Below are 23500 nucleotides of genomic sequence, written 5' to 3'. Positions count from 1 at the left end.
CTCTGGCCATGCCAGCTACTTTATTCACGACGTCAACCAGGAAGCGTATCCAAGAAGAGGAACTCTTACGAAGGTCTTCTGTCGGCTTTTCGTTATCCAATCGTCGCGATCGATTCGATCGCCACAGCTTCTCCAAACTCGAAAACCAGAAAAAAATGAAAAAAAAATCGGAAACAGAGGAAGCACCACGCAGAACCGACCTCGAGGACCTCTCCTCGTCCTCGAAGGATCAAGATCGATGGTCCCCGATCCGCAGACGCTGGGAGGGGGTCGCAGGACCGGCAGACGACGGCGTTGCGACGTAGGGACGCCCCACGTTCCGCTACGAAGCCAAGGTGTTCACTGGCGTGTCTCCGCTCGGCGCTGGTGCGTCACTGCAAACTGGCTTACTCTGATCTAATAAACAGCACACTGCCGCGTGTAAACGCGCGCGCACGTGCTCGAGACTTACACAGAGACACCGACCGCGGAGGCACAGAGCGTCAGCGAGCGATGCCCGCTCCGAATCGCGACTAATCGCGCCGAACCGACTCCAGGAGCGCTCTCCTGCGACCGCCACGCACACACGAGCGCGCCAGAGAAACAGTATCGCCTCGCGGAGGCTTCGCCAGTGTGGGAGCGAGCGTACCAAGCGAGCTTCGTTGCGGCAAAGCTCTCTCCCTTCCGTTTCTTTCTCCCTCTGTCTCTGTGTATCTCCTGTCTGCCTCTGTCTGGCTGTCTGTCTGCCTCTCTGTATCACTGTTTCCCTCTCTGTCTCTCTGTGTCACTGATTCTCTGTCTGTCTGCTTGTGTATCTCAGAGTATCTGTGTCTCTCACTCTGCCTCTGTTTCTCTCTCTATCTCTTTGTTTATCTCTCTGTCTCTCTGTCTCTCAGCCACGTTAGATCGCGCGTGTTCCTCTTCGTGTAGGAGAGAAGCTCGATGTCCGTCTTTCTCCAGCCAGCTCCTCGATATCGCCCGCGGCGTCTCGCTCCATCCTCTCGCGTCGCCTCTGTCCCACAGCTCGTCCTTATCTTTTATCGTCTCTGCTCGTCGCCACCCTCCCCCTCTGCGGTTTTCTATATTTATATCCGTGTTCGGTTTCCGGCGACGCTCGCCGCGACTGTTCCTCCCAACCCAGTTTCGCGGCCACTCGAGCAGCGTCTTCGGCGGGCTTATCTGGGTTTCCTGTTCCTTCTCGCTTGTGCTTGCTTGGGTTGTGTCCTCGTGGGGCGGGATCGGGGAGCTGGGGTTGAGGGGGTGGAAAGGGTGGCTGGGGGAGGATTTTGTAAGCTGGCGTGGTTGGCATGGTAGAGGAGGCGATGTTTAGGGACTGTCAAGGGACAGGAGAGACTGTGGTGGAGACGGAGAGGTCTTCGTCAGAAGCAGGTAGCTGAGATCATCTCTGAAGGAGATGATGTACTTTTCAGGGAGATTGAATTGGGAATTCGAGGTTGGAGATCGAGAGATTGGAAAAGAGAGGATTCTGGAGTCTATTGGGGTGAGAATTTTAGAGACAGTGCTGTGGAATGAGGAGATATGGGGATCTAGGGTCTGTGGGTATGGGACAGCGCAGCGCCCTCTAGGATACCATAACTCGTACCGAGAACTAATTTCTTAAGTTCAGAGTTTCGATTCTGTAGCAGAGGTTTTGCAAAGACTATTGATGTTCATTAATATCTAAGCAATATTTTCATCCAAAGAATGGCCAAAAAAGACTATCTAAGAAAGCTACAAATTTTTTATAAGATAACACTTTTCGAAGCTCCGAAGTCCCCTCCCTTGAGGCTTTGTTAAAAAAAAAAAAGGAGGATTAAACATGCACTCGTCTGACCTTAGTTAATCTCGCCATAAATTATTCATATCCCAGACAATTAAACTTCATTCTATTTAGTAATGAACGCCACGTAACAGGAAAAAAGTGGTCGCATTTTACGAGGACGTTAAGAATGATTATTTATAGCTTTGTTTTGCCAGTATGCAGAAACCTTATATCCAATGCATATAACGTGACTATTACTTTCGTAATATCTCCCACTATCTCGTGAAACCATATCAAAATAAACCCCAATTTTCTTTGATTCTCAAAATTTTTTAACGCTAGTCTTCTACCATAGACAGTGTCCTACATATTTTCTGAAGATGTTAGATAAAGCTGCAGACATGTTTTCTTAATTCTTGTGATCCAAATTTGCTTCAAGAACATCCCCTTGAAACGCAGCCTGGAGCATTGGACGAGAACAAAAAAAAATAATTGGTTCCTCGGCCTATTTCGGCGTTAATGATCGGCCGCGTGAAAAAGTAGAAAGGGTCAGCGAGGGCATAGAATTTTCGGGTCGCGAAACGCCCAGCGCGCTACGCCAGCGACCTAGATTTCGAACCAATTGTGAGTATTTCGCGGGGTTTCTACAGTCACTCGTGTAATCCAGCCAAGCAGATAGGAGAGGAAACAACATTGCTCATTAATCGGCATTCGAAGCCCTTCCTAGCGATAGTTTAGATTACGATATGAGTAAAGCGAGACTTTAAGCCACGGAGACCACCCTGCTTACCCCTGGGCTAATTGACTTTACTTGGATAATGACTATACCCTTTGCGTGGTTTAAAATTCCCGCCAACTGGGGAGCATTGAACACGCGAGCTTTGGAGGGAAAATTCAGTCTTGCAATCAATATTTTATACTCAGGGGGAAGCGTTTTGATGGAACTCTCAAGCAGGGTTGCCATATAATTCCCTCCTTTGGAGTGGTAGAGAAAATTGGAAGGTGGGTGAAGAAATAACAGCTATTCTATCTAGGATCTAAGATCTAGAGCCTAGGAACCTGAATCCAAATAGGGAAACTAGTATGGCAGTCCTGTTCTCAAGCTCTGATCATCTAAAAAATTTACTGAATACTAATGCACCTGCTCTCTCATCATGCACTCACCTTGGACCACTTCTCTCTCTTAGGTCATCCAGCAGAGTAGCTTCCCCAAGGCTCCTCTTCCTCTCGCCAGCCACGTTCTCCAGCAGAACAGTCAGTTCTGGTTGGTCAGGTTGCGCTAGGCTCCCGAACCTCAGACCCTCTCTCTCTTTCAGCCTAGCCTGAGCCCTGAATCCAGCCCTCTTGGACCCCTCGCTGCCAGTCCTGCTGAGGATCCTCTCCTTCCTGTCCACCTCCACACTCTTCACAGGCTCCTCGCCAACTTCGGACATCTTGGACAGGTCCAGTAGAATCTCAGCCTTCAGGTTCCTCTGGGACACCTTGTTCTCTTCCTCGGCTAGGGTGTCTATTAATGTGTTCTCTGAAGTCGACTTGGCCAGGCTGACCAGCTGCAGCTGGGACATGTCCAGAGTCTCTGGCGAGGGCACTCTAGTGGTCCTCACTCTGACAGAGTCGGGGACGATGGCTACTTCAGGTGGAGAGTGGACCTCGATCTTTGTAGCAGGCTCCTCCACTCTGTTGGCTGCTGCCTCCTCAGCTGTGATGATCCTAGCTGTCACTAGCTGCACCTCGGGCAGGATCCCAGAGACCTGCTCGCTGAGGTCCTCGAAGAAGATCTCCTCGACGTTCTCCTGGATCCTCACCTCCTTCTTCGTGTCGTCTAGTAAGGACTCCCTCGAGGATTCTCTAGAGAACGTCTTCTTGCGCATGGAGCTTCGACGTTTGATCACTGTCTCCGCCTCGGGAGTGTCTGGTTTGGACTCCTCCAGGCTTGGGGGTCTGCCAGGGACTAGCTTCTCTGACTCCACTGTGGAGGGAGTCTTCGTAGACTCTTCAGGCGTGGCCTCTGACCTTGCATCCTTAGTTTCTTCTGGAACTTTTGGTTCCCCTTCAGTGGACGCTATTTGGGAAGGTTCTAACTGGAGTAAAGTGGATGGACGTGGTACTCGTTGCTCACTTAAATCCTGGGGACCTTGAGGAAGGTCTTGAGGAAGGTCTTGAGGGCCCTGAAGGTCTTGAGGACCCTGATCTACAACAGGCACAGGGGCAAAGTTCATGACGCTGTGCTTCGTGAGAAACTCGGTGACCCTCTCGATGCACTCCTGCTCCTTGAGGCTTTTTCTGTGCTCCCTCGACATTGCCCTCTTCAGCTCTTCAGCGTCAGAGTCTTGAGCTTCCTCCTCCACCTTTCTGCCCTCTTCCTTAAACACTTTCTTCTTGGCCCCCTTCTCCACGTCCTTCAGCGTCTCCCTCGAAGAGGACATCCTCTCTTCAGACTTCATTCGCCTGAGAGTCTTCCTACCCTCAGCGCGGCTGGTCTTTCGAGGCTCAGGCACTTTCTCCGTCGACTCCTCCTTCTTTAACTTGACCTTAGGGACCTTCTCCACTCCCAGCGCAGCGTCCCTCAGTTTTGCATCCAGCTGCGTCCCATGGGAGTCGATGATGATAACGTCTTTGTCCAAACTACCGCTGCTGGCTGGATAGAAGTCCTGAGCCTCGGAGGATAAGTCCTCTTGATTTTTTGGGGGGTGTTTGGTAGGGCTGCAGGTCGGCGTCAATGGAGACGCGTCCTTCCAGTGGTCCTCGTCCTCGTCAGACTCTGGCTTGTCCATCGACAGCTCCGTCACTCCTGGGAACGCGAGGTGATTAAGAGGGTTTGGCTTTGATAGGCGATGGGTCGTGATTAGTGATGGGGTCGAGGTCGAGACTCGGGAAATCTGACTAGAATGTTCAGGATAATTTTTTGGGATACAGTATTGTTGAGGAAATTTAAGTGAAAGATGTAAAACCAGGGGTGCCAGGGGAGCAGAATTTTTTGACGTCATTTGTAACGTACGTCGAGTGACGGGGGAGTGACGCTGTCTAATCGCAGCGTGTGTAACGTGAAGGCGTGGCATAGGGGCGTGGCGTAGAGGCGTGGCTTTATGCCTCCACTCCCACTCCTCTTATCTCTCCTTTATTACTAGTTACGTCAAAGACTTTTGTTATATAGGAGTAGGAGTGGGGGCGTGGCGTGGAGGCGTGGTCTCATCCTTCCACTCCTACTTCTATATAACAGAACTTTTTAACGTCACAAATAATGAAAGAGGGAGAATAAAAATAGAAGTGAGGAAATTACGCTGTCCAACTACTACACGTATAGCATGGGGGCGTGGCATGTAGGCGTGGCATGGGGGCGTGGCATGGAGGCGTGGCGTTATTTCCCCGCCTCCATCGCTAGTGACATCAAAACATTCTGCTCTCCTGGCATCCCTCCCAAAACAATCCACTCTGCTCGCGATACACTCGATCCCATCGCTAACAACGATTGATTGGCGAGTCTGAGGGTACCTGATCTGGAGGACAGGAAGTCCTCGAGTTCCGCTGCGTGATCTGTCGTCTCGCTTTCGTTCGGGAAGCTTTTGCTGCGTCGCACGGGGCAGATCGGCGGCACCCTCTGCCAAAGACGAGAAAAAGTCAGGCGATTAATCAATGGTCGGTCCGAGCGGAGACTCCTTTGTCAGGCGGTGGGGAGTTACAGAGGGATGGAGAAGCGATTTCAGAAGAGTGCGCTATTTTCTTTTATATACGATTGGTAATCTGAGTAAAAAGGAGCTGAAAATAGAGACACTGCTGACGTACTATATTCTCTTGAATCTTAAGTAGACTGAGTACGAACACAATAAAAATTCTTGGTCTTAAACTGAGTAGAGAATTAAATACTTTTTGCAATTATTGCTTGGTACAATTCTTGAGGAACACATTAAGGCCATAATTTTGGAAAAAAAAGCTAAAAGAATTATGTTGACAGGTTGCAAGGGGAATCAGACACTCAGTGGTCAGACACAGTATAAACTCTAATAAATTAAGCATCACATATTTTGAAAAATCTGTTCGAGTGAATATTATTCAGGATTGCAATTATTTTATAAATAATTATCCAAAGTCTTTTTATTGAAGTAATAATGGATCGTCCATGGTCAGACATGTTCTTATCTAAACACTGAAATATTTATGGACCTCAGCAGTATCTCTACTTGAAAGTGAAATTACCAGTTCCTCGAACAGTAGATTTGAAAGTCATAGTACAGACAGTTTCAAATGTTACACCTAGTGACGAAAGTCCATTTAAAAAGCCACAATGCGCGCAACAATAATGGGGAAACTGGCTACCTACTATTTACATTGCTAAAGATTTTTTCTACATCGTCTTCACCCTCGACATTTTTTCTCTGCATTTGAAGATCGATCGATCTCGATATTGATCTAAATACAGTACTATAGTCTAATATCAAAGCTTACTAGATAGTCACAAATTCTGAACTCTGAGGTGAAAGTTCAAGGTTTAGGAGTACTGACGAAGCAGTGAAGTAAACTATTTTACATCCCACAATGGGTGCACCCTTTACTCTTGGTTCATTTTTTTCTCCCTTTAAACAATTAATGGCGTAAGAAGTACGATACAGCGATAGATTTCTTATTTACAAAAGTATAGGTGAAATTCGGGATATTATTAACAATTTTTTAACCCTCTGCTGGAAGAAATGAAATATTCTAAATTAATTACAAACTCTTCATATTTTCATCAAAGTGACGTGATAAAAATAGTATCTTCCAGCGAAAAAAGGGTTAAGTTCTATTGATCCTAGCAAGAGTACAGCAAATTGAAAAGGATATCGGCTACCTAAGAAACTTCCAATCTGAATTCTTCGTGGAAGTCGACGTCCCTTTAGAAAAGACAGAAAAAAGTGACCTTTGTTAGGTAAAAAGCGTTCGAGTTCAATAATTCCATCGATTATCCTCACCTTTCAGTCGAATACTTCGATCTTGTTCAACTTCGACACTTTCCATAGCGAACGAGAATTAATTTTCAAGTATCTCATCACGTGGGATGAAAAAGAGCGTGAGTGGAGAGAATAATGCGCGCGAATCGGTTCCCTCGGGTCATTGGAAAAATAATTAGGCAGCACCTTAACGAGGGCGCCTCGAAAACTCGAAATTCACAAAAAATGTAATCAGATCAATTCTTAAAATTTTTTTCTACCAGACTTACCTATGATTAATATATTTCCTTCAATGAGAAAAATCAACTACCTTAAACCTTAGAGTAGCTTAATAGTACAGATTTAAATAGTTACAGAAATACAGAAAAATATTCAAGAACACTAAATCGTGGCGAAAAAATATTCGTGGAAGGAAAACATTCTGAATTCAAAGTAAAATGATATTTTATTAATTTAAAAGCAGAAGAATAGTAATAGTGAAACAATAAATGCACTGAAGTATAATACAGGGCCTTCCAAAATTTCTGCTCCATTGTCAAAGCTGTTCCTCAATTTCTGTATTCTCGTTAATAAAAAAGCTGGAAGGAATTCTGGAACGCCCTGTATATCAACATATCTTATATCTCCATAAGTTTGAAATATAACAAGCTGTGGGGCTTATGCAAAGTACCTCCCTCACCTCTCTCAGTAAAAAACTCGAAGTGAAAGAACTTTGAAACACCCTGTATATTAATACACATTTTATATTTCCATTGCAACTTCATCGTAAAACGTGTCGAAACTTATACAAATAGAACAATTCCTTAAGTCTGTCATAAAAAGAAAAAGAAAAGACGTGACGGAGAAGTTTTGAGACACCCTGTATATTGATACATACTTCACATTTCCACTGTGGCTTCTTAAGAAAGCTTTTCAAAATTCACGCGCTTGATACCTCCCCGAGGTTCCCCTTGGAACCTCGAATCGAGAAGTTTTGGGACACCCTGTATATATTCTGTTGAAACGAAACGTGACAAAGGGGGGACGTTAGGGTTTCGCACGAGGAACACGTTTAGGCGAAAAGAAAAGACATTCATGTATAATATTACATCGTGATTGGTCATTGCTTTCGGATATGAATATTAATTGTTATTGATAAAATGGGTATAGCGACGAGCACAATCGTTATTCTTTTTCTTATTATTCATTTCGTTCGTTCTTTGGTCGGTTAACTGCGGCAAAATTGATCGAACTTGCTTCGCAAACGGTTCCGGTCTGGACGTTTAAGCATTGCCCTGAAAATGAAAATAAAATTGCCGAATTAGTAGCGGGCACGCTGGCCAGCGACGAATCAGTCATTCCAATTAAACAATTGTCTAGTGGCCGTGATATTCTGGTACACATTCCACGCGAGCATTCCCTCTAAATCTCTACCAAAGAAACACAAGCGGCACTAACGTGTTTAGACGCTAGGGGATGCTTTCATAACTTGACGCGAATCCTTTTGCGGAAACAGGGAATAGATTTATCCAATTAGGGAATCGATAATGTGATTTCAGAGAGAAATTGAGGGGCTCCTTTTCAGAAACACCACCTGTCAATTTTTATTTTTCTAGAGTGGAAGATAATTGAAATTCTTTTGATAAAAATATTAGCATTTTAGAAATTTGATAAGGGTTGTTTTTCTTATGGGCCCCTCAATTATTTAACCCTCAACTGGTGGAGAAATCTTGGCTTTTTCTACTGTTATTAGACTCCTCCAGCATTAAAATTTTTTTAATGAAAATTTAAGGAAAATTACAGATTTTTTTAGATGTAAAAATTTTGAAAATTTGAAAGCTAAATAAAAGTAAAAGTTTTGAGAAATATAATACAAGTAAAAATTGAGAATTTCAAGTAGCATGCCACCAGTGGAGAGTCAAAGATCACCGAAATCAGATCAGACTTCGAGAACTTGAAAAAATTGATTAATTAGTGTCTTATTTGCCTTTTCTAATAAATCATGCTTGTGTAAGTAGATATTGCAGCAGGAGCTTAAAGTGGTGAAAAATCAAGGCTGTTCAGGGTCACTATTTACTATCCCCCTATAACTGTTCCTCCAACGCAACCGTGAGAAGCCACTTGATTTTACTTCGTCGCAAATATGCATTGCAAGAGCTGGCAATTATTGTCCTCACCCTCATCCACTGGCTAAAGTATGAGACCACTAATCACTTATCTCCACAAACCTCTAATTTTGCCTCAAAATTGCCTACCCCAAAAAATGCTCTTCACAATTAGTCAATCCCTCTAAATTAAAAAGAAAAGAATTCTAAAGTCTCATACTTCCAGCCAGGAAGACACAAGTTCAGTGGCCCATGGTCGAAATTAAATTCCAAATAATTTCCAGCCAGCGATGAGAACAATAATCGAGGATGACAATGACGCTAAACAGTAGTAATCTTCGCGTGCCTTCGAGACTCCGGTCATAAAAGTCACCGTGTATACATCTATACACTCTGCTGTACGGTGCTCGTGTATACACGTGTACATTAGTACGTGTCTATAAATACGTCTGAAGTGATGAGGAGGAGAAAAAAAAAAAAGGAAGCCTGCAGGAGAATCGATTTGCATTACGTAACTTGCGGCCAGATATCCGGAGCGGCTACCACCGAGAAAAGGCTTATACCATCCGTTTGCTCGTTTCGAGTATTCGGGGTTGGGTGGAGGTGGTCGAGAAGAGTGGTTCTGGTAGTAGTGGTAGCAGTTTCAGGTATAAACGTGTCGAGCCCCGTGTTTAGTAGAGTAGCAAACGTACACGCACGTGTATCGATCCCCAGACACGAGAGCCTCTTGATAATAGTGAAGAAAGGTGCCAGTGAGTAGTAGCAGACAGTGGAATGGTAGACCTCTACAAAAAGGTGAAAAGGTTCACATACGAGCTGTGATCGTTAATTCGTTAAGAGAGAATCGAACAGAAACGAGAAGCTGACGCACAGGGAAGCACAACCGTGTCGACACAGACGTGGACATGTAGCGAGGACAGGTCGCTGGGGTGGTCGTTGAGGTCCGTTCTGCCTCTGGACCACGAGTTTAATGTCGCATCCAAGGATAAAATTTATTCATTTTGGAGGCGTCCTTCACTTTAATTGCTCGTTAAAATAAATTAGTGGCACTTTTTAGAGTCCAAGTGCAGTATGTAAAGCCTGTATTCTAAAATTTGGCTGCCCTCGCGGTATTGTGTCGACAGTTTTGTGGTTCTCCGTACGTGAAAAGAGAAATAGAGAGAGCAGAACAGGAGTGAGGGCGGAAAAGGGTGGTTCAGGGTGAAAAAGAGAGACAGAAAGAGACATAACCGAACAGAAAAAAGGAGATCTATTTAATTGCTGTTTTCTACTTGCCTCTTATAATCTCGTTCCCCCCTTCCCTCTAAATTCAATTTCCTCCCACGACCCGTTCAACCCCTTTCGCCCTGCTCGAGAAGCCTTCTCGAAGACCCCTCGATACGTTCACGCGCATTTCTCTTTCTCTCCTCGACCCCTTCGCCAATAAAAACATCTTTTTTCTGATAATTCGATTACCCAAGCTGGGGAAAAAAATCATTCTCCAAAAATCACGCACGTTTCTCTTTGAAGTCTCTCTCTCTACTTCTCTGCTGCACAAGCACTCCCTCCCCCACTTCCCTACAAATATAATATATACAAAAAAGGAAAACGCTTGAACAGATGCAACTTGCTAGAAACAAAGACAAGTCCTCTAATGTGGTCTCGTTTGTACGTGTACAGGTTGTTGCAGGAAAGGTGGTCCGGAGAATTGGTTACAGGCGAGTGGTACGATTTTCGAACACTTAACGAGGGAAACAGGTGATCACTTAACGAGGGACCGTGCCACAGCCTGCAGACTCTTCCACCACTTTTCTTGGACACCCTGTACATATGTGGTACACGTGTGCGAGGTGTGTCCGTGTGTATGGAGTGTCGCGCGAGCCACAGCTCGAGGGAACGGTGAACAGAGTGGTGGCCCAAGTCGAATATGCAGATCATACCGATATAAATATATCCGTTCTGTTCAGCTACTCTACCAGGCAACTTTCATTCACTATTAACAATCGTTTGGTTCAGTACTTACTTCGTCCGATGGTCTGGGGCATTTTCGCTTAAAAAGCCCGCGATCGTCGCGCGAATCGCGTGATATCGTTCGACCTTCGCGGTTTCTCTTCTCTCTCATCTCTCTTTTCTCTCTCTGTCTCTCTTTCTCGGTCTGCACGCGCTTTTTTAATTGCTCGTCATGACACACGGACGGATAGAGCCTCGTCCCAAGGGGAGGGGCTGGAAAATCGCCGACCCGAGGACTCGTTCGCGCACTCTCGCCTCACGCCCCGCCCCTTTTGGGCGGAGCCAAGGTCGATCGGGCCCTCAACTGCCAGGGCGACGCTGGGACCGTGCTTGCTTGCAAATTCTCAAGCAAGCCAACGACACGGAGATTCGAGACACTTTCAGACTGTCTTCTGAATAAGGCAGAATTCGAGATCTTGAAAATCTTGGAAGATATTTGTATATGACCTGTGAGGGACTGATGATTTTTTTAAGTTTTCAATTATCGAAGTTCATATGCTCCTCCCTGTGCATTACAAACTCTCGACACTTCCAAGAAATTCTAAAGTTTCGATCACAGACCATTAAATTAAATGCTTATTTTAATTCCTTGGATAATTTTTCTATTCGTTTAATGTTTTAATATGACAGCATAAAGTAATACGATTAGATTGACACTTAAAACACAAACAAAAGGAACATTATGGAAAACATAGAAAAATTAAACAGGTGAATGAAACACAAATAAGTGAAGAAAAGAAAAGGGAGGGGAAATGGGTGGTGGAAAATGTTAAACAAAATAAAACAACATGCACGGCACCCTATTTATTATCGATAACTCATACACTCCGTAGAATCATGTTTCAATTTTCAAAAGAAAATCCTCTCTTCACTACGCTACAATTACTATATTTATCTCTAACTAGAACAATTGTCTAATTGCTTAGGCCTTGTCGTAAAATCTATCTTTAATACAATAAACTAAACCGTGTAAAATCACACTGGTCAATAATAATATGCAGTCTTATACAGTTCTCTAAAAAAAAATGAAATAAAAATTAGTAAATTGTGCCGTAACCTTAAACAAAAAAAAAATAATGTAAATTGTAGGCATGTGCGATTGTAACGAAAGTGGAATAAAATAATCCTCAACAATTCTAAAGACTTCAATAATAATACTAATTATTCAGTACTTCACCGCGCATAAAAAAATTCGTAAATCGACTGATTCGCAATAGCACGAAACAGATCGATCCCTTCTAGTGAATATCATCAGCGATTCCCTAAGTTTGAACAATATTTCATCTATGAATAAGTCAACAATTGTGCAATTTGTCACCAAGTAACAACAAACGTTCTCTCAAAGTTCCATGAGTAAATGGACGGAAAGTAAAATGCATAGAAATCACTGCAACCGTCGTGAGAGATTTAAAAAACGACTCTCGAAATGTCATCTCTGGTGTCCCAAAGAAAGTTTATCCATTCGATAAGAAGCACAATCGATCGATCATGAGGACCATTTTCGATCGTCTCGAAGACACGCGAGAGCACGAGGCAAATAACACTCGAACAGAGGCTGAATATAGTCTTGGAGTTTTTTTGAACAAGAAATATCCGAGAAATAATAAAATACAAAGGTACCTAGTTGTAGTTAAGTCCATTGGTCAGGGACTAGGCTCCTCCCACATTAAGCTCCGCCCCTCTTATGCTCCTCCTATCTCAAACTCTTCCCATATGAGCTACTCCCCTCTTAAACTCCTCCTACTTTAAGCTCCTCCCATCTCAAACTCCTCCCACAGTGAGCTCCACCCACTTTAGGCTCCTCCTCCCCTAAGCTCCTCTCACTAATGTTCGAAAGTGGGAGGAGCCCTGTATAATGCACAATTACATCCAAAATGGGCCATATAACTATAACCAGGCACCTCTGCATCCACGCTGCTCAAAAACTCTCAGATTTGACGAGATTGTGCTGATGCTTCAGCCCCTCGATCAAGTCCATGTGATGTGGCGGCTCGATCACGTTCACTTTGCGCTCCCTGAAATATTCTCGCCTCTGTTTGTGGCTGTCCATGATCGAGCACACAGCAGTCTCGTCATTCCTATCGCGACTGGGTTCGATCCGTTCATCCTGATCGCTCACCTGGACAATACTGTCGGGAATGGGCAATGGCTTGGCCACTCCTATGCGAACAGTGCCCTTCGGCGCGCCCTTCAGCGCCTGCACAGCCTGGTCCAGCGTTGCGTTCTCCAGGGCGATGTCGTTGACGAACAAAAGGCGATCGCCTGGTATCAACTGGCCGTCTACCTGAGCTACACCCCCAGGTACCAGCGATCGTATTACTATCACAGTCTCGTTGGGGTTCATTGGATCCTGGAATACGCGAACGAGGTTACCTGTACTGTTCCTGCAGAAAGAGGTGGCACCTTTGATGAACGATCCCCTACCTGATAATCCAAAATGGAGAACCCAAGGCCCCGCTCTCCCTTTACCAGTTCGATGATCTGCGGCTCGGAGCTCCACATCGCCAGGCCAGTCAGCGGCTCCAGGGAACGAGATTTCATTTTGTTCAGACTGGCGTCAGTGACAGTGGCCGTGGTCGTCGTCGAGGCCAACGAGCCATCAGACTTAGCTTTCACTAGGCGATCCATGGTAGGCAACAGATTCTGCAGGGATCCACCCAAGATGCTCTGCACAGGGAACATGGACCACGTTAATCTTTGGGCTACTGAGGTCTTAGGCCAAGATTATTAGGTTCTTACTCTAGTCTGGAATGCTGCCTGATGCTGAGCAGTGTCAATTGGGCAGAGAGGATCCTGCGAGGCGATGTTCCTTCCGCAAACCATTCGAACGTGTATCGGTAATTCTTTTAACACGCTAACTACTTCCATATGATTAATGCCGAGTAACCTGTACCCGTTCACCTGTAAAGGAATACAAGGAGATTGAATATTAATGAACGCAGCCTCCAAATGAATTCCTCGCTTAGACCCAGCACGATGAATAATGAAACAACAGAGCTACTACAATGAAGACGCATTGGTCATTCAGAGAGCAGCTCAATGGCTAAGTTTAGGTAGCTACAATGTATCAATATGCTAGCAGGGTTAGCCTGGGCTCCAGTCATTGCAGAATGGAAACGGTGTGGCAAACAGACTGAATGCATTACCTCCAGCAATTCATCTCCAGAACGCAGGGTTCCATTCTGTCCCACGGGTCCCTCGGGAAGGATCGACCGAATGTAATGATGTGGTCTCACTTCCTGACCATTCTCCACGTCCACAGTTCCTTCTAAGCTGATCCCCAGGCCGCTGCCTTCTGCGAACTTCTTCAACTGTGCCACCTGGAAAGACGAATAACCCCAGATTGCATGCAGGATTACGAGCTACAGGCTCTGGCATGTTTGCACTGGTGCCAGACACCCACCACAATCTCCGTGTCTGGGCCAACAATCTTCTGCCATTTCGCCTTAATGGCAGCGCGGATCTGCGGCGTGAGCTCGCTCGAAGGATCGCTCAGTAGAGCTTCCACGTTCGCTGCGTCATCTAGCAGCTCCTCTGAGGCCCTTTCACGATCCCCTTCTTGAAGAACCGCGCTGTCAACTGTTGTATGTGACTCTCCTTCTGGTTCTATCTCGGTGGTGGTTTCTCCATCCTGTGGGACAATAGTTTGACGTGGAGCAGTGGACTGCTGAATAGTTTACTGAGCTTCAAGAGGCTTGAGCCAGACTTTAGACTAGGACTCTAAGTCCTATTTCACATGAAGTTTCTCGCCAGAGTATGTCTGACAGTTCTTGTGATTGAATATCTGTCTCTCTACTTAGAAAACTAGGCGAAACTCACTGCGCTAATTGGGAAGCTCGGTAGGCTGGTTATCGATGGGGAGCTCGGCTGAGGTAGTCTCAGTTCGCTGGCCGCGATTGCTTGCTGAAGCTGCTCGTACTTTGGTCCACGTAGATATCTTTCCAGGCATAAAACTACTGTCTGCCCAGTGCGTCTTAAAACTTCGACAGCTTCATGATTTGAGTAACCCTGTAATGAATGGCCATCGACCTCGACTATTCTATCGTTTATTTGGATCTTGTTGCTCAAGTCAGCCGCGCTCCCCTCGCTGATGCTCTTCACGAAGATGCCAGACAGCTCCTCTGCAAACAGACCACGCAAAAAATGATCGCGTATGGAGCAGAATCAGTTGCTTCTCTGGGAGCACTTTCCCTACTGCATCACGTCTAAACTTAGCACTGCCTCTCAATAAATCAGCAGTTCTACAGGTCGAGGTTCTTTTCATGAGAACAGTGTTACTATTTTAGAAGCCTAAATATAGCCATTCGCAAATCTGGGCTTCTCATTTGGTTCTACAGTAAGGAGGGTCTTCTTCAAGGACTACCTTTCTCACAAACGTATCCAGCAATGGTGATCCCAAGCCCGTAGATGTCCTTCTTGAGCTCGACGGTGAACCGTTCCATCTCTGGCAGTGAGTTAACATCGATGGTGTCCATGGTGAGGACGGGGAGCTCTGGGATCTGCACTGGAACCGCTGGTATCACTGGCATCGCTCCAATTGGCATTGGGTTGCGTACCACGTCCATGATGAGACCAGGTCTTGCCTGGAAGACCATTTATTAAAATATTAAGTGGATTGGTAGATGATGCACAGATACTAGATACCATGTGCATCATTGATCTACAGTAGTGTAGATGTGCAGATTTTGAGATGAGGAATCTAAGCCTATACAGAGTTTGCTCTAAACGATCAAGTTTCCAGACAGTTACGTTTCTCTAGTCTTGAATCCTCTTGAGTGTGGAACACTCAAGAATAAATATCCAGATTTTTGAGACAAGGAATTTAAGTCCATGTAAAGTCTACCCTAAATGTCCAAGGTTAAAGAACTTGAAAAAGTCCTACGTCTAAACAACTCTCTTTCCTACTTTCCTCTATTTTTGAATCTTCAAAGGACCCAGGTGTTAGAGTCTACCCTAATCCAGATGTCCACGTTTCGAGACAGTGAGTCATTTAACCTAATCTAAACGCCCAAGTTTCTAGACAAGAAGTGCAAGTCCAAAAAATCCTCCCACCTGTCTCTACTTTTACACCCCCAGCCCCCACTGTGCATAGTCCACGCAAGCACTCTACCCACTATTGATTACACAGTGTCCCACTCACATGCATCTCAACGTCAGACTCCTGGGAGTACATATATCCATTGTCATAAGTGGCATCCCCTTGCACGTGGCGCATGTTGTACGTCTCTGGCATGCTGTGCACCAGGTGTCGATCCAGTTCATCAGGGTCGCCCAGAATCTTCGTTGGTACGATCGGAGCGTGGCTGCCGAGTGCCTGAAACATATCATCCAATTGGAATCCACGCGTCAGCAAATTCTGGTAATAACTGGAGGACTCCAGTACCCCGTGGCCATTGCAACAGCAAGACCCAGCCACGCAACGTTCTACCAAGCCTTCCCAGCTCGCCAGCTACGAAGTGACGTGGAATAGCAAACAAAATAAAATCCTCCTCGACTCATGAAATATTACTGCAGTCCTGGCATCCAAGAAACGAAACAGAACAGTCTCCCTCGAGGCTCCCAGAGTCGTACAACTAAAAAGACCACGTGAAAACTTGAAGGAAACGATTCGACGATGCTCTGCGCGCGGGAACTGCACCTTGCATTATTTATCATCCTCGAAACGCATTGTTCGCTGCCAAACCTGCGCCTCGGGCAGCTCGAAAACTTTCCACGTTTTTCTTCGTACCCTTATTACTCCAGATTCGCATAGAATCCTGGACTACGTTGATATTCTGTTATCGATCGCGTTGCAGCTGCAACAGGAAGCCTGTCTGCATGGACAGTTGGTGGAATCGGAGGATCTTTTTGACGTAGAACTCGAGCGCGAAGAAGAGGAAAATAAGGCAATTGGAAACGGCCAAGGTAGCAGATTTTGGCAGAGGGAACATCGTCTCAGTCGTCTCGCTAATGAATCGTGGGCGAACGCGATTAAAAGTTGGTGGGAGTCCAAGGGGCATGGTATTTTTCAGAGAAGCTTGGGAAAGGGGAGTCGGTGAGTGCTGCCACTGTTATGATAAGAAAAGATGTCTGACTAAAGTGCTTTCACGCTGATAATACATCCAACGAGCTAGCGAGCGATCAATTATAACGTATTTACCGTGCAAACAGACCTTGCTCGATAATTTGATGAAAGCGCCCAGCAATTTCATTAGAGAGAATTTTGATTAACTCATTTCGTTAGCGTGAAAGCTAAAAAATGGGACGGACAAGAGTGAAGTATTTTTTTTTTATTTTCACGCTGGGCAACCTTCGCCCATCTGTAAATTTCGATGGAAGAATATTTCGTCGCATGCAAATACGGAGGAAATATATTCGGCTTTTGTGTAGTGGAAATTTATTCGTACGAGTGATGCAGAAGTTATTCGAAATATTGTGTTCAGTATTTATGCAGTTACTAATAATTCATTGTTCGGTGGCAGAAATCGCTGGGGCATGGAACTGCATTAAATTAGCTTGGAAAACAGAGAGGTAGTGGGAATCAATTTTAAAGAGGGACCTTTTGGACAGAAATTTTTCGATACAAACCTTTCTGGAATTGAAAATATTCAGTTACTTGGAAATTTACGATTTGGAATATTTGAGAGATTCTAATAGTTGAGAGTTGCGATGTTTCAGAATTCCAGTATTTGGGAATTCCAATATATGAGAGTTCCAATATATGAGAATTTCAATATTTGAGAGTTTCAATATATGAAAGTTCCAATATTTGAGAATTCTAATATTTGAAAATTCCCATATTTGAGAATTCCAATATGTAGGTATTCCAGTATTTTAGAATCCCAATATTTGAGAGTTTCAATATATGAAAATTCCAATATTTGAGAGTTCCCATATTTGAGAATTCTAATATTTGAAAATTCCCATATTTGAGAATTCCAATATGTAGGTATTCCAGTATGTTAGAATCCCAATATTTGAGAGTTTCAATAATTGAGAATTCCAATATTTGAGAATTCCAATATGTAGGTATTCCAGTATTTTAGAATCCCAATATTTCAGAGTTCCAATATATGAGAATTCCAATATTTGAGAGTTCCAATATATGAGAATTCCAATATTTGGGAGTTTCAATATTTGAGAAGTCCAATATTTGAGAACTCTAATATTTGAAAATTCCCAAATTTGAGAATTCCAATATGTAGGTATTCCAGCATTTTAAAATCCCAATATTTGAGAATTCCAATATTTGAGAGTTCCAGTACATGAGAATTCCAATATTTGGGAGTTTCAATATTTGAGAAGTCCAATATTTGAGAATTCTAATATTTGAAAATTCCCATATTTGAGAATTTCAATATGTAGGTATTCCAGCATTTTAGAGTCCCAATGTTCGAGAGTTTCAATAATTGAGAATTCCAATATTTGCGAATTTTTATGTAAGAGAATTCCAATACTGAAGACTTCGAATGTTTAAGAATTAGCATATTTAAGGGTACCGAAGGGCTGAAATTGTTGCGAAATCTTTTACCTGGTAGTCAGGCGAAGTGGGCTCGACAGGCCTCGCGACAACCAGTCGCACGTGAGTGCCCGATTGTCGCAGAACCGCCGCGACCTGCTCGCTTCCCATCCCCCGCAGGTTAACATCTCCGATTTGCAATATGTGGTCCCCGCTCTGCAGCCGATTATCCTGAAAATCGCAATGCAAACAGTACGACGCTTAATTCGCAAATTGTTCATCAACCAAACGACCCTCTCGACGCCACGCTCTCGAAATTTGTTTAAAACGCTTGAAAAATACGATTTCCTCGATCCTCCATCCAATTCGCCCTGCAAACTCGCTCGACTCGTGTCTTTTGCATTAATAGATTGAATGAACGTGATTGGATGGAGCGTTTACAGAGGGGACAGAGGGTCGTCGGGCTCGTGGAGTGACGAATTGATTTTTGCTGTTTTCTGGGGCCACCAAATTAATCAAATACCGAAAGCTTTGGGAATCATTGCTTTCCTTTTTGGGCGGATGTGAAGCTGGAAAGTGGAGTGCAAATGGGTCTGTTTTGGAGAGTGGAGATTGGTTCTTGGGGATTTTGTGGCTTCTGGAGGGAAGCTTGTTAAAAATGTGTACTGTGGGTAAAAATAGGAGAGATTTTTGGAAAACGTACTCGATCTGCGACGCCTCCAGGAAGGATCGTCTTGACGACGACGCCAGTGCTCCTTCCTCCCACGATTCCAAACCCAAGACCGCTGCCATCGTTGATGAGATTTATAACTTCAACTTGTGCCCATTCCGTGTTCAGCTGCAACAAATGAAACAAAAATTAGCATCAAGCCTCAATATCTCTAATGGCGAATTTTAATTAACCTCATTTCACACCAAAAATATGCACTCCAGCTTAAAAACATTTCAAGTTTCAGATCCTCACGTGTTTCCAGTATTTTGCATGACAATCGTTTAAGAGAAAAAATAAGACTCTGTCAGAGCACTGTTCATACAACAGCTCCACATTTCCCCTGCAATCGTTTCTGCTCAGAAAGGAATCATAACCCGCCCCAGTTTCTACAATCACTTTGTACACACTGCTCTCTACCAACTCCGCAAAGAAACGGACCGAGGAATATTTATCCAAGGAATTCGATTCACTGTGCTTCCGCTGGAAAAATTCCTCCGATTTCTCCCGACATTTCAGAGCCGTGTAAACAACGTAATCGACTCGAGCGAGGTTTTTAATTATCGCTCGAGTCTGCAGACGCTTAAGAATCCAGACGGAACGAACGAGATATATGGGTCAATAGTTCTCGTTAGAACAGCCAGACGAAAGAGAAGCTGAGGCGACGGAGAAGCCTGAGGGATGAGTCACTTTCTTCGCCACGGTTTTATGCTCTGTCAACATGAAATGTTATGTTAGCCAGACACTACGCAGATCTTGGTCAGACCAAACACTATATTTAAAAAAATAACAGAAGTGAAGAATAGGTTACTACAGTTTTTAGTCAGAAGGTAGATCTAAGCCAGGCTAAAAATTGAGTTTCAGAAATGACTCAGCTAAAAGAGATGGATTTTTTAATAATTTTCTGGCTAGAAAATAATTGCTTTAAATTTGAAATTTTAATTACCCAAGATTAATTCAGACCAAAAATTATATCTAAAAAAATATGTAACGTAAGTATAGTCCATAGATTTCTAAATTTTTTGGTTAAAAGTCAGACCTAACCCAGTCCTCAAACTAAATTCAAAAAGTAGCACGTCTAGAAGATAGGTATACCTAAACTTCCTGACCAGAAATAAATTACTCTAATTTAAAAAGTTTTCCCAGTTAGCAGACCAAGAAAAATACAGCACGAAAGGAATTATTTAAGCTGTTAAACGTTTTTTCCTGAGTGGTCGCGGAAATAAGCTCAATGTAAATCAACCGCAATCCGATAATTGCACGAAACTCCTTTAAGAGTACAATCTCCCAAGTTTCGATGGATTGCTTCCTCCGAGGAGTAGTTCCTTTTCTTCTATCGCGGACAGTTCCTCGAGCGATCGACTTTATCGGAGCTGGGTAAATGCCGAGGAACACAGCTCGGGGCACAGAACGGGCCAGATAATAAAATTTCCTTCGACGTCGACGACGTTCCCTTATCGCGGGGCTTTCGATGGGGAAAATCAATGGAAAGTGCCGCTGGACGAGATTAATAAAATCGACGGTCGACTACATTTCCAATCGCGATAATCGCTGGATTATTGAATCGAAGGCATCGATGTATCGTAAAGTACGATGGTTATCGACCCTCAAAGTGCTTTAGATTACCACTGTGGAATGATATTTGAAGAGAAGGTAGTACAGTTCTCGGGTCTCATTAAAAGTAGTAGAACGAGCCAGTATATGGTCAGACATTTCAACTCACCCCATGTGTCTTCTCTCTATCTTCTCTGTGAGAAGAAAATTCTAGCAGAGAAATTACACTGATTCTTGAATTAACGTTCTTGAATTCCTGAATTCTTGCAATGAGATTCTTGAATTCCTGAATTCTTGAACTTACATTCTTGAATTTAAGAATCTCGTATCTCTAAATTCTTAAATTTAAGAAATCTGATATTCCCTAATTCTTAAAGTTGCGAATTTCTGAATTCTCGAATTTTTGAATTCCTGAATTCCTGAATTCTTGAGTTATTAAATTCTCAAATTTACATCATAAAATATGATGGGTGTCGACCCTAAAAGTGCTTTAGATTACTCCTATGAAATTATTTTTGAAGAGAAAGTAGTAAAGTTCCTGGTCCTTACTAAAACAAGTAGAACGAGTCAGTATATGGTCAGACATTTCGTCTCACCAAGAAGATACCATCAATCCTTATTAGTCCTGCTCCTCCATGGGAAGAAAATTTCACCAAAGAAATTACATTGACCCACGGGGAACCAATAGTAGCCGATTGATGCCAAATTGAGACCTTAATTGCTTCTGACACCGATAACGAAGTTCAAAAGAAACTAATAACTTCTGGCGACCCCAAGAGCGTGGACCCCTTTGAGCTGATAATTGAATGAATTTCGTAATCTCTCAGGCTATTAATTAATCTGAACACTCTCTGACGTGTCAAAACTATATGCTCTAAGAGAACATACAGAGTGATAAAAAATTGAGGGTCACTAAATTTATAGAGGTCATTAATTTATAAAGATCACTAACTTTTGAGTGTCACTAATTTATATACATCACTAATGTTTGAAGATCACTAATTTCTGAGGGTCACTGATTTATAAGGACCACATGTTCGATATTTTCCTCAAAAATAATAACAAAATGATCTCAGTTATGAAAGCCATATTTCCACCCTGAAACCACCAAAAAATTTGTTAGGGAAATTGCAGTAAAAATCGCATTAATCCGTGGAAGCATTCACGAAACAATCATCATCGGTAACTAGTCAGAGAATCCCAAATGCAGAATAGGGACGCGTGATTGACAATGACCATCGTGCCACGTCACGAATGGCCTCGTTAATATTCAAACGTCGTTCGAATCGTTAACGAAATCACAATAGGCAGGCTATGCAATTCAGGTGGCGAATACACGGCATTTCCAGCGAGCACGAATTGCCTGTTCTCAGGGGTGTAGGAATTGCCCACCCCCAATCCTCCCCATCGACCATTCCAATTTCTTACTGGCCCTGCCATCGCTCGAGCTCTCATTATCGACGCTCGAGAAAAGAATTAACGATCCATTGGCTTATTGCTGTTCTGCCCGATTCCCATTACAAGACAGGCGAGACGAATTCCTACGATCGACTGTGCAATCGATTTCTCGGCATTCAGAATCCTGCCCTGGAACCTTCGATTAGAGGGACGTCCTCGTTTTTCAATTAGAGGGTGGAACGCGCTGGCTACGGGAGATTCGAGACGATTAAATGCGCAGCTGGGTGTAAGACGATCCCTCGCTCGGTGTTTGTTGAGGGCTGTTTCTTGAGGGGATGCTACGGGAAGGCTGATAGATTTTAGTGTGTTTGCTTGATCCGAGCTGGGAGTGTGCTTTGGATAGTTCTGAATTTCAGGATTTTATTTCTCAGGATTCGAATTGAAGAATTCAAGAATTTTTGGGTACCTGAGTTCCTGAATTCTTTCATTCTAGAATTCCCAAGTACCTGAGTTCTTGAATCCTTCAATTTCTGAGATATTGAATTCTCGAATGTCTGAATTCTCAAACTTTTGAATTTTCGAATTCCTGAATTCCTGAATTCTTGAATTCTTGAATTCTGGAACACCTAGGTATTTGAATTCTCGAATTTCTGAATTCCTGAATCCTCCAATCTCTAAATTCCTGAATATCTCCACCTGTTAATTTCTGCATTCTAATTTCTAACTTCCTACCATCCAAAACCTCAACTTTCCCCATTTCCCTAATGGAAAGGCCTGACCCACTTGCCCAGTAAACAGCCAAGCACCAAACAAAGCCGAAAAAATCGCAGCTCCTCGCAACTCCCTGACAAAATGCACCTGAAAGTCCTCCGAAGCTCCTGAAAGAGCTCGACAAATACCATCAACAAAAGCGTCTTTCTTGCCGAGACAAGATAGCAGTTCTCGCCAATAAATTTATTTCCGTCGCGGCTGGTCGTTACCGCGCCGTGAAGCAGCAAGAACGTGGCTGAAGAAAGAGGCGACAGGAGCGGCGGAGGGAAAAAGGCACAGCCGTCAAAGGTGTATCCAAATGAGGCCAATTATAGCGACGATCGATGGAGATTTTATCGTCACGCTGCTCTCGGACGGCGTCGCCACAAATCTTTCTTGTTTCACCGCCGAGCATCCGCGTTCTTGAGGAGGAAGACACAAAGGGGGCTAGGGAGAGGATCGACGGTCCTTCAGACTCGAGTGGCGACCTTTCACCGACGAAACCCGAGCCAGATGGAACATCACAGTGTGTTTGCCAAACCACCGCTCTGCCAGACGATATTATCGGCGATCAAACTGTCGTTAACGTGGCAGGAACTCGCGCCGACACAGACGACTTACTAGATAGAACACGAGCTCCTCTGCTGAGGAACAATGCCCTTCGAAACGAGAATTTGATTAACCCTTGCTGTCTCCCTTGCAGAAGCATTGAGTAGAAAATGAAGATTTTCACGGTTTTTATTTATCAGGATTCACTTTTCGTGTACCCTAGGGTATTTTTCTAGTGTCCCTAGTTCGATTTTGGTGACGAGAGTTCCCAACAATATATGTTTTAATTTTACATTGAAGGTATATTGAGCTGGTAATGGAAATTCGAGGCAGAATTATCCTTCGTTTAGATGAGACTGATTC

The 23500-nt window shown here is 43.9% G+C and overlaps 1 protein-coding gene across 1 annotated transcript in view; it reads right to left on the bottom strand.

Moving 5' to 3' along the window:
- The window catches only part of LOC143181975 (multiple PDZ domain protein), a 61932-nt gene that overhangs the window by 15938 nt on the left and 22494 nt on the right, over positions 1-23500 (bottom strand). Inside the window, exons 8-19 of the mRNA XM_076382732.1 lie at positions 18881-19015; positions 18250-18408; positions 15880-16053; positions 15103-15322; positions 14559-14860; positions 14143-14370; positions 13886-14059; positions 13479-13640; positions 13164-13406; positions 12859-13089; positions 5234-5339; positions 2906-4532 (exon numbers count right to left, since the gene is read on the bottom strand). Coding sequence (XP_076238847.1) covers positions 2906-4532; positions 5234-5339; positions 12859-13089; positions 13164-13406; positions 13479-13640; positions 13886-14059; positions 14143-14370; positions 14559-14860; positions 15103-15322; positions 15880-16053; positions 18250-18408; positions 18881-19015 — 3761 coding nt within the window. The remainder of the gene's footprint in view (positions 1-2905; positions 4533-5233; positions 5340-12858; positions 13090-13163; positions 13407-13478; positions 13641-13885; positions 14060-14142; positions 14371-14558; positions 14861-15102; positions 15323-15879; positions 16054-18249; positions 18409-18880; positions 19016-23500) is intronic.

Source organism: Calliopsis andreniformis, chromosome 7 (genome assembly GCF_051401765.1).
Source record: "Calliopsis andreniformis isolate RMS-2024a chromosome 7, iyCalAndr_principal, whole genome shotgun sequence".
NCBI classification, from domain to species: domain Eukaryota; kingdom Metazoa; phylum Arthropoda; class Insecta; order Hymenoptera; family Andrenidae; genus Calliopsis; species Calliopsis andreniformis.
The sequence above is the reverse complement of the archived record's forward strand: the minus strand, read 5'-3'. Positions and strand labels throughout refer to the sequence as shown.